The 13831-nt window shown below is 33.1% G+C and overlaps 1 protein-coding gene across 1 annotated transcript in view; it reads left to right on the top strand.

Moving 5' to 3' along the window:
- The window catches only part of B4GALT6 (beta-1,4-galactosyltransferase 6), a 29752-nt gene extending 16424 nt beyond the window's left edge, over window positions 1–13328 (top strand). The window contains exons 4-9 of the mRNA XM_079301285.1: window positions 3544–3668; window positions 4162–4278; window positions 5082–5269; window positions 7463–7585; window positions 8335–8436; window positions 9737–13328. Of these exons, the coding sequence (XP_079157411.1) occupies window positions 3544–3668; window positions 4162–4278; window positions 5082–5269; window positions 7463–7585; window positions 8335–8436; window positions 9737–9884 (803 nt within the window). The 3' untranslated portion in view covers window positions 9885–13328. The remainder of the gene's footprint in view (window positions 1–3543; window positions 3669–4161; window positions 4279–5081; window positions 5270–7462; window positions 7586–8334; window positions 8437–9736) is intronic.
- The last annotated feature ends 503 nt before the right edge of the window (window positions 13329–13831 follow it).

Here is a 13831-nt window from a genome sequence, read left to right as displayed (position 1 = left end):
TTCTGACCAAGCTTTCTTCAAAGAAAAGGGATTGATGTTATTGGGATAATCTTGATTCCTTTATAACTTTTTAAAAAATCTTGACTGAGTTTATTTATTGAAGGAAACAGAAACAGTGCATTTACCTGTGTTTCTTTTCGATAATGTCAGATTCTAAGCTTTGTTTTATGTTTTAAATAAATAGACCTGGAGCCAAATGTATAGATCAGTTGCTGTTGCTTATGAAACTAAATCATATACAAAAATGTCTTAAGCCAGGTAGCAATTAGCCCTATGGTGTGATAATATCCTTATTTCAACCTTTTTTGCTCCAGACATAGGGTTTGACTTTCAAAATCACATTTTTGAATAGTATTGAATAACTAAACAAATAAAACCAAATTATTAAAATATTAAATATTTTAGCTACTTTTGGAAACATATGTAAGTTCAGCAAATGGCAAATCTGGATAATCAGAGAAACAATATGTGATGGTTTTGCTGACTGAAAAATGCATATAAATTATTATTTTTAATGACACTTTCAAGGAATCTGGCAGCTGGAATTCTCTCAGATTAGTTCAAGACTAAGTAATTCTGCTAATAATTTCTCCTTGTTGCTGCTCTCCTTTCACCATCTGTTTTTGTTTTTGTTTTTATTAGTAATTGCTCTGTACTTCTTGCATCCTGTTTAATTTAATAGAGAAATAATAATTTTAATAGAAAATAATTAACTGGATAAATTGCTTTTCAACAAAGGGTTATGTGTTTCCCTTTATGGTTTCCATGTACACAATTTTAATCATCATCATTCTTTCTCATTATAATCTAAATAAAGCATCTCTGAAGATTTTTTTGATGTAATGAAATGTTGTAGGAAGTGCAAGATAGCCAGGGAAGAAAGAGTGTTGAATTGTGTATACTTGGACATGCTTAATTACTCCAAGGTTATTATAGAAGTCAGCTTTTCTTCTTTGCATCAGCTTGCCAAAATTATATCGTGAAAGGGGGATGGTAAAATCATATTTGGTCCCAAGTACATGTGATCTTAAAATGGGAACAGCTATTGCCCTTTTTGTGTGACTCAGTATAACAGGTTATAACCTACTGGTTGAGCTGTTGTAATTTGTAATCAAAATGCCTCTTCTTTGAGAAAGAAGCTGTACAAAAATCTGTCTCTTCCTTTGTAGATTAATTGATAATCCAAACCTTTCAAGACTGTATAGTTTCTAAAGCTCTTGTCATTCTTGAATTTTTTGCACTGCCTTTAATTTGATTCCTTTGTAAAGCATCATAACTGGCTTAAATCCTGGTTACAAAACAAATTAGTTTTGGAAAACTTCTCTTTTATTCACATAGCAGCAGTTAATACATTCCAGGATGAGATTCTCTCTTTTTGTACAATTACATTGCATTGGCTCATATTGATGTGCAATCCATTATAAACTCTACAACTGTCTGCATTCTGCAGCACAGCCAGGTATTGCTTGTTTTGTTGTGCATGCTTCAGTTTTTCCTTCAGTAACAAATCATCCTTTATTATCTTGAATTAATTTTACTTTATTGGTTTCTGGATCTATCTCATTTGTTGAATAATTTTTTTTTCTGATTTTCTTCAAGATTTTTTTGCTTTCTCAGCTTTCTTATTTTGCAGATTGTATAAATATGTTTCATTGCAGCCTGCTAGACACTGATGGAACTAGTGAATAATAAGCACAGTAATTTACAGAGATTCCTTCTCCTGTCCCCCACCAGTGACAGGGAAAAAATGCAGATTTCTATTCACTCATCTCTTGTGTACTTTTGATAGTACCAATACTTCAGGTTTTAGTATAGCTACTTTTTAAACACTCTGGATGGAATTTTGTCATGTCCCATGGAGTTAGAAGCACCTTTATCTAAAGGCTTTATCTCAATACTGTTCTGCCAGTTGATGTTTTCTTCTAATTTAAACTCTGTAGTCATCTGATCATATCTGAACTTTTCTCAGAAGAGGTATCTGAATCTCATCATGTGTTATTTCCTTCCATTTCTGGGGTAGTAATTGACCTTTATTTAGCTTTATTTTCCTTTTAGCTTCTCTATTTGTACTGAAAGGCACTTGTTAATTTTCTGTCTGTCTCTTGGTAGTTGAAATTGATTTTTTTTAAAATTTATTTTGTACATGTATATATACTGGTCCTTTGTTGAGTGACCTTGATTCTATATTTCATAAGATTTCTTTTTTGGGTTATTGAAGAGTTTCAGACACAACCATTATGATAATCTAATATTATTTTGTAATAATTATTTTTATTCTTAATTATTTTTAAATTTTTATTTAAATCTCTGTAGGACTAGCTAGAGTCTATCTATACAAGTTTTTTGGCAACTGCCAGGTTTCTTTTTTTCCTAAAATATTTAAATAAATATGGGTTTCTTTAAGTCTTCTCTTGAAATAGCTCCATAGTGTACTGTTACTGATAACTTTCACTTATAATTTTGCATTTAAAAAATAGTTACCTTCTTAATTTGCAAGTAGTACTGTATTTAATCATATCCCAAACTAAAATAGCTCTTGCAGTATCTTCTGCCTTCTTCTGAAAACAATAGTTATTCCTATGTTCCAAAAAATCTAAATATTTTAAAAATGTTTAGATAACCAGTCAATTCATTGACACAATCTATTTGGTACAAATAAGATCTTGTGGGTATGGACAGGGGAGAAAATGGGAGTGATTTTTTTGACTGGCTTTAAACCAACCCTCACCAAAATACTGAACTTTCTAGACAAAAATAAGAATATTTTATGGTGTTTGTGAGGAAGTTCTTGCAAGATTTTTATTTGATGATTTAGAGTGTAGTAGCTGCTGCAGAAAAACTTGAGTTGCTGATTAGTGAGTGTTGCATTAGTCTTCTCCCCAGATTTTCTTGATTCTTTCTATTTGCTTTGAGGGTATCTACTTTGAATAATTCTTTCCAGTTTTGAACTTTTTACACATGCATAAGCTCATAACTCATAACTTTCAGCTGTCAATCTATGTTTATATTTTCTCACAGTAGGTGCTAACATGACTTTTTTTCAGATCATACTGTGGTCTTTATTCAATAACTTACTTAATTTCACTCCTAAGTCTTTTGCAAATACTTTTCCCCTTGGGTTTATTAGTTCTACCAATGATAATTCTCAAATCCAGCCCATTGCTATGAATTTGTTTGCAGCAAATAGTGGTGAATTAGTGGGTGAAGACTCTACATGCAATGTGCATATCATCTAAAATTTAAATTGAGGAACTTTGTTGAGTGTAGTGTTGATGCATTTACTTTGCCAGTTCTGTGTCCTATGAAATGAGTATTTGGATATGGGTTTTATGGAAGGAGTGTTTGTTTTTGGAAACACTAAAATTCATTCTGTAAGAATTAAAGATTAGGAGGATAGTATAAGTTGTTTCTTTTTTTCTGTAGGTAGTGTAACTACCAGTTTCTGATGCCATTAGTCCATTGTATTCCTTGTAGTGTTAGGTCATTTGTCTTAGCTGAAATAAATGTATAAGTTTTGTTTTTTTTTTTTTTCCCTCTCTTTAGGAGGCCTTATTGATGTCAATATGAGTGAAATTAGTTTTGATGAAATTCAGCAACTCTTTTCAAAAGATTTAGACATTAAACCAGGAGGACACTGGAAACCAAATGACTGTAAGCCACGGTGGAAGGTTAGATGCTGATTTTCTGTTTTGGTTTATTTTTTCTTGTTGATATATAAGAATAATTTAACATTGCAAGCATTCAGTCTTTTGGTGCTATATATGTAGTATCTTATAGTATCTGTAGTGTGCCATCTGTGCTCAAGAGGAGACCAGCTTGGAGAGAAATTTGAAATAAATTATAAAGAACTTTTAGAAGTTCATTAGCTGTAGTTACTAAACATTTCATCATATGGATGCAAATCTGTCCTATATGTCTGTTGCTTGAAGTAACTAGAAGCAAATGAACATAAAAGGAAAATCTTATTTATGTTTTACTCAATTTTTTTTTCTTAATTATTTGACTGAGTTTCTGCGACACTTTCCTAGGGGAAACCAACATATAAAACACTGAGGGAATTTAAATGTAAAAATTGAAAAGCCACAGGAAATTTGATCTGTATTGAAAAACTAAAATTTAAAAAGAATGATATAATAGCTTTCTATTTTTCTTTTCCTGAAGGTGGCTATCCTTATTCCTTTTCGGAACCGCCACGAGCATCTTCCAATTTTTTTCCGCCATCTGATACCTATGTTGCAGAAGCAGCGGCTGGAATTCGCCTTCTATGTTGTGGAACAGGTAACAGCATCTACTTGAAAAGTGACTTTCAAGATTCCTTGCTAAAAGGGATTTGATATTCTTACCAAGATTCGGATGAATCCAGAATTTAAAAATTGTTACTCTACTCTTCTAGTCCCTTAAATGAAAAAGGAAAGCTCTGTTTTCATTCCTCAGCTTGAGCAGTGGCCAGATACATCATGCTTTTCTTCAGATATAGGCTGATATTTTGTAGGTAATAAGATGGCCTCTTAGAATCTATTGTAATTGTAAGTTTTTAAGGCAAAAAGGTTCAGCAGCAGTGTTCCTCAGGGCTCAGTTCCAGGGTCTTATGTTCAGTGGGTGCAGGAGCCAAATGCACCATCAGCAAGTTTCTGATGATATCCAGCTGGGAGGTTGTGGTTGATTTTTAAAGGATGGGATGCCTTGCAGAGGGTTCTGGATAATTTGGAGCACTGGGCAGTGATTAATGGGATGAAATTTAATAAGTTGGACTCTGCATCTAGGGTGGAGTAAAGCCAGGCACAAGTGTAAAGTGGGAGAGGAGTGGCTGGAGAGCAGCCCTGCACAAAGGGATCTGGGGGTGCTGTTTGGCAGCAGGAGCCAGGCTCACTCTTGGCTCACAGGAGTCAGCAGTGTGTGCCCTGGCAGCCAGGAGGGCAGACCCCATCCTGGGGTGCAGCCAACTCAGCATGAGCTGCTGGTCAAAAGAAGCATCATTGTCAATTTTGGGTTTTGTGTGTGTATGTTAGTGTAAGTTTTTCTCATAGTATTGGAATTTTTGTCTCGATTTTTACAATGTCTCCTTTGTTTTCTGTGTGAAGACAGGTACACAACCTTTTAATCGTGCAATGCTCTTTAATGTTGGCTTCAAAGAGGCTATGAAGGATGCTGTCTGGGACTGCATAATATTCCATGATGTGGATCACTTACCTGAAAATGACAGAAATTACTATGGATGTGGAGAAATGCCACGCCATTTTGCAGCAAAGCTGGACAAGTACATGTATATGTAAGTAAATAGTTTTATTCACATTGCTTCTTAAATACCCAGAAATATTTAAAAGAATATTAATTTTGTGCCACTATATACAGTAGGTGAAAACAACAAAGCAGCCTCCTACTATGCTATTTACAAAAATTAATATTTTGTTACTAAAAGAAAGATTTAAATTTAGTGTCTACATTTGATATGTTACTAATTAGAAAATATTGTTTATGATTTTCAGTGTTGAGCTTATTGCAGTGAGCTCGATCTTAAAAAAATAAAAACCTTGTATGTCAAGGAGGAAAATCTTACCTAATTTACTAGAAATATTTTCTGGCTACATAAACACTTGTGTTGGCTGTTACAAAAGAAAAATGGATAATCTGCAGCAAAATATCACAGGAAAAGTGTCTTTACTTTCTCATAAATATACACTTCTATTTCTGTTTCATACTGCTTTTTAAGCTGAAGATTTTCTTACTGCTAGACCATTTTGTATATTGTCTCAGTCTCTACTGACATTTGGTGAATGCAGTGGGACCTGCAGTTTTCTTACCTCTTCTCTTCTGTCAGTTTGCATTAATGATGTGTCATTTGCTTCTTAACCCTCTGCTATCTCATGACATTCTTGGAATCACTTCACATAAAGCTGTAGCTTATTACTTGCTACATGTATGTATTTGCTATCCTGAACTTTATTTGTGGAATGAATCAGCTTGACAACCTGATCAACTAACAGAACAAAAGCAATGCCTTGAAACCATGGCTCTGTCAGCAGTTGAATGTTTAAAGATTTCATGTGTATTTAAAAATAAATAAATTAGCACCTAGAGTATGTAAGAGATTTTATCTATCTTTTTATGTACTTATAAAACACTTTATGCACTTATATAATGTCTAAATAGGTATTTACAAAATTGATAAATTTCATAAAAACAAAACCAGACTTATAAAATACAAAAATAAATAAACCTCATTAAATAAACCCATTAACTGTCATATTCCAGTTGGTTTTGGTTGGTGGTCTGGTTTTGGGTTTGCAATAGTTTTTTGTTGGTTTTTTTTGAGGTATGTGGATTTTTTCGAGAGGGAGGAAGGGGGTTAAAATTCCTGCTCTTTCAGTTAAATGTTGAAAGGCAAATATAGTTGCAACCTTCCTCACATACTACTAAGATTTGTTTGAATCCTGTGTTTCCACAGAGATCAGAAATTACATGATTGTGTATTTCTATTTTCTTTCCTCTTGCATTCTGGAGTTATCTAGTGTGGCAGTTGTGTCCTAAGCAATGGTAAAACTCTTTGTAGATTGTCTTAACTCCTTGAAGGTTCCAGATTTGGAAGTATCTCCTGAGAGACTTTTGTTTTATGAAATTGTGTGCTGCTTCTGAAAGAAAGTTACTTTACTGGAGCATCTTCTGGGTTAAGGATGCAAGTTAATATTGATGGAAGTAAATACAGATACTTAAATGTTTTAATTTTTGTTTAGATTGTCAAAGTGTTTGAAGGACTGGAAATCATATTTTTATGCTGTGGCATAGTATGTTATATGGATAGACTGTTCATTTTGGCCAACTGCTTATTGCTTAATTGTGTGTGTTAGTAAATACTGTTGTTTACTGACAGGAAAGCCTGTAGATCCTTTTGATTCAAAAGTTTATCTTTTAAAACCTGGAAAATGTCTTGTTTTTTTTTTTAAATCAGCATGCTATTCAATGTTTAATATGTGATGTTAAACTGTTTCTCTCAAATTTTAACAGTTCTCTAGGATATAGTAATGAATTAAAATTATTTAATTGATGCATTACTGATTTGTAATTTTTCAGTTGATTAAAGAGAGTTTTATCTCTTTTTTTTTCTCTGAGTAGTGTCAACATAAGTAGTTTGAGGACTTCACTTAACACTTGAGCTATGGGTCTAAATCAGCTGTCTGAAATACATACCTGGTAGACTTTTGTTTCCTATGTGTGAACACTAAATGGAGCTATAGTTTTAAGAACACCCTTTATGCAAATCAGATACTACTGCAGACCTTTTGTTCAGTTCAGGGTATGTTACTTAGTGCTGGCAATCAGTGAACTAGTTTCCCTTAATGAATACATTCAGCCTCTGACCAGATCCTTAGTTTGAGGCTCTTGCTTTTTTGTAAAGTTATTGTTCAAAGAGTGGACTATCTGTCAAAGCTCAGCTGACAATATGGAATTTGTCTTTTGTTTTCAGCCTTCCATACAATGAGTTCTTCGGTGGTGTAAGTGGCCTGACAGTGGAACAATTCAAGAAGATCAATGGTTTTCCAAATGCCTTTTGGGGATGGGGTGGAGAAGATGATGATCTTTGGAACAGGTGAGTTTTGAGTGCTTAGGTCTTTCTTTGAGACAAATTAGGTGCTTTTTGTTCTGTCTCTTGTTACCTTTTAAATGGACAAATTCTACATAGTTTGCTTCAGAAAGGGATATTTGAAGGGATAAGTAAGATTTTATTGGTCTGGGGACAGCCAGCAAGTTTTTGAGAGCTGGGTCTTATAACAACAGGTTATACTAAGCAAAATAGCATCACTCTTATTGCTAGCATTATGAAAGACTATTCCACAGACATGAGTTTCATATCTTAGGGGCAGTGTTTGAGAGAGAATTTGTGAATATATTGATAGTTCCAGACTGGACAATGGACAGTCCTGCTCATGGCTTTACCAACTGTTCACAGTGAATGAGTCTAAACTGCTCTGAGCTCTGAAAATGTCTGCATAAATTAATATATAAAGAGATATCTTTTAAAAGACAAGAGTTTTTTATACTTTTTTCTTCCTATTTTCAAGCTTTTGTGCTGGAACAAGCAGGAAATATTAAATCTAAAATTATTATTATTATTATTATTATTATTATTATTATTATTATTATTATTATTATTATTATTATTTTGCACTTTGTTCAGCCAGCTTTTTGGTTGTTGGGTTTAGAGTGTTGCAGGTTTTTTGGAAGAGAATGTCAGTGAACATAAAGACTTAGCTTTAAAATATTTGATGTGCATTTTTCACTTTTGCTTTAACTTGTATGACTGGTTTTCAGAAGATATTTTTGCAAATATTTATGCAGGGTTCACTATGCTGGCTACAATGTAACAAGACCAGAAGGTGATTTAGGGAAGTACAAATCCATTCCTCATCATCACAGAGGTGAAGTCCAGTTTTTAGGACGGTAAGAAAAACAGAGAAATATTGAAATACTTCAGCTAAAGATGTAAATTTTTTTCTTGCATTCACACATAGGAATAAGCTGCCAGTTCTCACCAGTGTTATTTCCCCTTTGGTGCTAAAATTTGTATTTTCTTAAATGTTACGTTGCTGCTCAGATATTTTTATTTAACCATGAGAGAGACTAAATTTAATGTCAGGAGATATTATCATCATACCCTTTGATCCATAATGTAATTGTTCTGTAATATTTTGGGCATTAGTGCTGGCTGGGGTCCATTAGTTGGCTATTTTGGATATTTTGCAAAAGGAAGCAGTGCAGCTAGGGCAAAGGACTCCTGCATGAAAACTGAATTTAAAACTCCTCAAGGATTGGTTTTTTCCCTCATATTTCATTCTTTTCTGAGATACAAGTCTTCTCATTTCCTGCATAGATTGATTTAAACCTTTCTTTTTGGGGTTCCTTTATTTTGCTACAAAGATAAAAAAACACTTAAACTGGCCAGTAGATTCTGGCTGCCCTGGAATGGAATAGAAACTAGAATGCAACAGATGAGCTACACAAAAAATTTAGAAGGTGAAACACAAAATAAAGAGTTTATTATATGTTTTTTCAGGTAACTAGAAATACTGCTCAATTCTGTCATCAATGGATGTCTTTTTCTGGGAACATATTTTTTCTCTTTTATTGATAATTTCAAGTTATGAATAAAATTAGATGTGAAGTAGAGATAAGAAAATCTGTTATAGGAAATTAAGATATATATATATATATATATGGGTAATCTGGGGGGGGGGGGAACTTTTTTTTTTAATCACCTCAAATTTAGATGATTGCAAATGCAGGAGTCTCAAGAGTGAAATGAAAATAATTTCAGACATTTAGATGTATAATGAATGGTGAAGATTCCTAAATCTTCCCTGAACTTCTTAGTTGAATTTTATGGCAAAACATGAAGAAATTGAATAATCTTTAAAAATTATTTAGTGTGGGACCATAAAAAGTTTATGTATTGAGTGCCTCCATTGTTATTTGGTCGTAATATTAACTTGTATATATGACTACAAAATCTAACTATATTAAAAATCTTTAAAATCTTGCTTTTAAACCTAAGGTAGGTTATTTGATAATTTCAAAGTTCTGAAAAGTAGTTTCAGAATTTAAGGCATGCTTCAAAATTAAATGGCTGTTATAGTATCATGTCTATCATCAACTGAATTGTTTCTTGCAAATCATGTCTATCATTAACTGAATTGTTTCTTGCAAATCTTTCTCATTTTTCTTCTTCCAACCCCTTCTGCAGATACAAGCTTCTGAGGTATTCCAGAGAACGTCAGTACATTGATGGGTTGAACAATTTAGTATATACTCCTAAAATACTTGTTAGTAGGTTGTATAAAAATATAACTGTTAATCTCATACCAGAACTCGCTCCTGTTAGAGACTATTGATGGAAGTGGAATGGCAAGATATCCTACCAGAATAAACTTTTAACACTGGAAGCTACTGATAAACACTGTAAAAAAAAAAAAAAAAAAAAAAAACACCCAACAAACAGCAGCTTAGAATTAGAGATTTTTGACCAACTGATGATGCATATTTGGGATGAGAAGTGATTGTATGTACCATGCATTTTGTTCTGAAAGAAAAGCCAGCAGCTACCACTCAGATGTTTACAGCATGAGACTACTGTTCAAGCCTTCATTCTTCACACTCTATCTGAACTACTCAACTAAATAAACTGCAGTAAAGAGACTTGTAGCTTCTCTGGAAGTAAGGACAGAGACCTCTTCCAGAATTTTTTTATACTAAACTGTCCCTCCTCATATTTAAATGAATGCTTTTGTTTCTTTTTAAAATGTGTTTTGTAAATATGTGATGTAAATTAATGTGTGTACATTGCTTTTCAATTGTTCAATATTTTATGCTTCAGTATGTATTTGAGTGTGTTCTCATTTGAATTCTATAGGAATGTTTTTATTAGCATGAAAGAACAAGTGTAAAATGTAAGTATGCTTATAAAAAGGTTATACCTTATGTGAAATGAAGGAAATATTAATTGTTGGCCAGCTATGACTGTAAACTGTTATACTAGTTTTGAGCTCTAGGCCTCCTGCATATCTATATAGAAAAGTAATTTCTTATATGAACCTGCTAGAAAGAAAGGTTTTAATTTTATTTATTGCCAGCAAAATTGTATGATGCCCTGCCTGCCATTGAATTGTATTTATATGCATATTGCATGTGTATTACAGAAAATCTTGCAGTTGTTGCATATTATGATCTACAGGAACTCTTAACTGTTTCCAAGTGTGCCACTAGTGTCAATGTCAGGGATTTTAATGCCTAAAATGATGTGTCTGGGTGCGTACAGTATTTTGGTATTATTCTTTTTTTTTTCTTTTCTTGTTTCTTTTTTTTCAAATTCTAGTTAAACAGCACTTTTATTCCTCCAAAATCAGAAGAGCCAAAAATGTGTCTTCATTGGAAGAATATTACAGTTAGATTTTTAAGAGAATTATAAAACATAGTTCTATAGTTCAAGTGCTTGCAGTGTGGGATTTTCAGAAGCACAATGTTGGTCACACTGTTCTGCTGATGAGGATGGTGATGACATAAGCAGAACAGAAAGCAGACCAATCCCAAGTGCTTTTTAAAATTCCACTCCTGATATATTATTCAATATAGCTATTTAAGGGCCTATTCTGGTGGAGTGCTGAGTGCTTCTATGATGCACTGAGGATCCTCAAGTCGATGACTGTCAATGAGATTGAGGTTGCACAGTCCCTCTAAGGATTGGTCCTGATTCTCTATTTTTGTGGTGTTAAATGTAGGAATAACTAACCTCTTTCCTTATCTTCTTATTTTTCTCTTTGCTGGTAATGTTATGCTGCCTAGAAGTATCCCACTGCTAAGCATTATTATCTTTCCTTATATTTTTTTACATTGCTTGTTAATACAAAGGAAAAGGACCAGATCATTTATTTTCTATGTTAATGCGAGTATAGTGACCAAGATATATTAAACTGTTTTGTTTGTCAGTTACTCAACTCTTTAGGAACCAAAGACTGACTTCTGCTCCCATAAAGAATGGAAAGCAGTATATATAATAAGGATTGTTTATCCATAGAGTGTTCTGTAAGAGTGTTGACAAAGAATCCTAACTTTGAATCATTACTATATGTTGGTTTCCTGAATTGCTGCCTCAAATGGTGTGGTGCTTTGTACATTTTAAGTTTGTTTGCCATAAACACCTTTTATTTCTTTGGCATCCCAGCAGCAAATTTTGCCCTTAGCCATCCTTCAGTAAGGTTATGAGGTTAGCTGTAGGCACCCAAATATTTAGTAGAAATATTATTATTTAATGTAGTAGTGGAGAACAATTTTAAGGGATATTTTATGCCATACTGGAATTACCTTAATATCTAATAGTTAATCTAATATCCTTTAAGAATGATGTAATACAATGAAAAAAACTAAAAGCATAAAGTGATGAAAACATCCTTCAAAAGCATGCTTAAGTGTTTTGCTCACCTCCTGATAGATTTTTCTCTAAGTGGGTGTATAGAACATTCTGAAGCATATGGAGAAAGCAGAGATAATACACAGTATGAACAATTATATCTTCAAAATACAATTAGTTTGATTTCATAGGGGACTAATACAGTCCTTTAAGAACAGCTGAATAAAATTTTAAATCTCTCATGTAATTTTGAAGTGATTTCTGGTTTTCAGTACAGGTTCACCTACAATTTCACACCTATGATTATGAAACATCCTTTGGTACCATAGGTCTGTACTGTTTTCTACAGCATGCTTTTGTGCCCATTTCTTAGGCATTCTGTGAAATTTATGTGCAATTAAAAAAGAAAACCTAATGCATATATATGTATGGATACTTACATATATACATACTGTATTACACATATGCTGTGGCTGAACTAATATAACTTTACAGCTTTAAGTGATTGATCATGTATGGTCCTAGAAAAATGTGATTTAAATCAGTATGTGAATGGATTGTGACATATAGCTGAGTTCTTAAAAAGTTTACATTTAGGTGCCCCAAAATGATGGATGTTAAATTGTTGACCAACACTCTTCTCTAAATACCTTTTATCATTTTGTTGGGGTGTTTTAGAAGTTGCCATCTTAAATTACATCAAAATAGTGTTTGTATACTACCTGCTTGAACTCAGTACTCTTCTGTAGTGAATTTTAACATAGACAGTGCCTTCAAACAAAATAAATACGATGCAGAACTAAGCGTTGTGCACATTCCTTTGATAATTTCATGGTTCTTGTAAAATGTAGAGAGAAGCCAGTCACATTGGCTTTTGCATTGCTGACAAGGCAAATAAAGGACATCTTCAAGGAGTGACATGAAAGGAGAAGAAGAGGAGAGTATTTTACAAGATCCTGAAGGTCTTACAAATTAGCAAATGAAAACATTACAGACATTTTAAGAGTAGAATCTGCTTAATATGCTGAGATACTCTCAAGCCCATTTTCTGTATTTCCAACTTAAGTAGGAGAATATAAAAATACAAAGTCATTTTGCAAATAGGCAGTATATTGAAAAGCAAAATGTCCTTTTTCTTGGATCTTGCCACTCTATTTTTCTATTGTTATGTTTACCAATTGTTGTAGTCAGTTACTAATGAGCCAACTATTAAAAAAAATTAAAAGGATCCATTGCATATCAGCAAGCGGAAGTGTACTTAAGATTATTTTATTTGTAGAGGTATGTAAGATAGGCTTAATGAAAAAAAATGCACTGAAACAAATGCTGGGAATTTCCTGTGTACTATCATAGTTTTGGGTTTTTTTGTTGTTCATGAAAATGTTTGTACTTTTTTATCATTGTCTTTTATGAAATATAATGTTCTAAAGATTGTGTTGGTTTGTTTATTCTAAGATTCTGTGGAAAAAATATCATTTTTACTTTTTGTTTCTAGACAAAATGCTCGTTTTTCTAATGCTCAGTACCCCAAAGTAACAGCAAAAAGCAAAGGACACACCTGTCCATATACATCAGGTTAGGCTGTGATGGGATCAAGGCTTAGGCTGCTTAGGCTAGCAGGGTGTTTTCCCTTTCTTTGTATTTATAGGCTTTCATCTTTTGGTTTTATTAGGCTACGTGACTCAACCTTGCATATTTTTCCAAGACAGGGTTGCTATTCTATTGAATCTCCTAAGGGTCCTTTCCTATATAGGGATTACTAGAATGGGAATAGAAGGATTTATACATATTTCTCCTGGCATTAAATAGGAAGCTGATTTTCTCAGGATTCATCAGTTATCCTTATTTTTATTTGCATTTTACAGCTATTACAGAAGTTTGAGGTATGCAAGTATTTCTGGGGAGTATTTTAACTGGGAACAGAATTTTCTGCAA

This window comes from Erithacus rubecula (genome assembly GCF_903797595.1).
Source record: "Erithacus rubecula genome assembly, chromosome: 3".
NCBI classification, from domain to species: Eukaryota; Metazoa; Chordata; class Aves; order Passeriformes; family Muscicapidae; genus Erithacus; species Erithacus rubecula.
The sequence above is the reverse complement of the archived record's forward strand: the minus strand, read 5'-3'. Positions and strand labels throughout refer to the sequence as shown.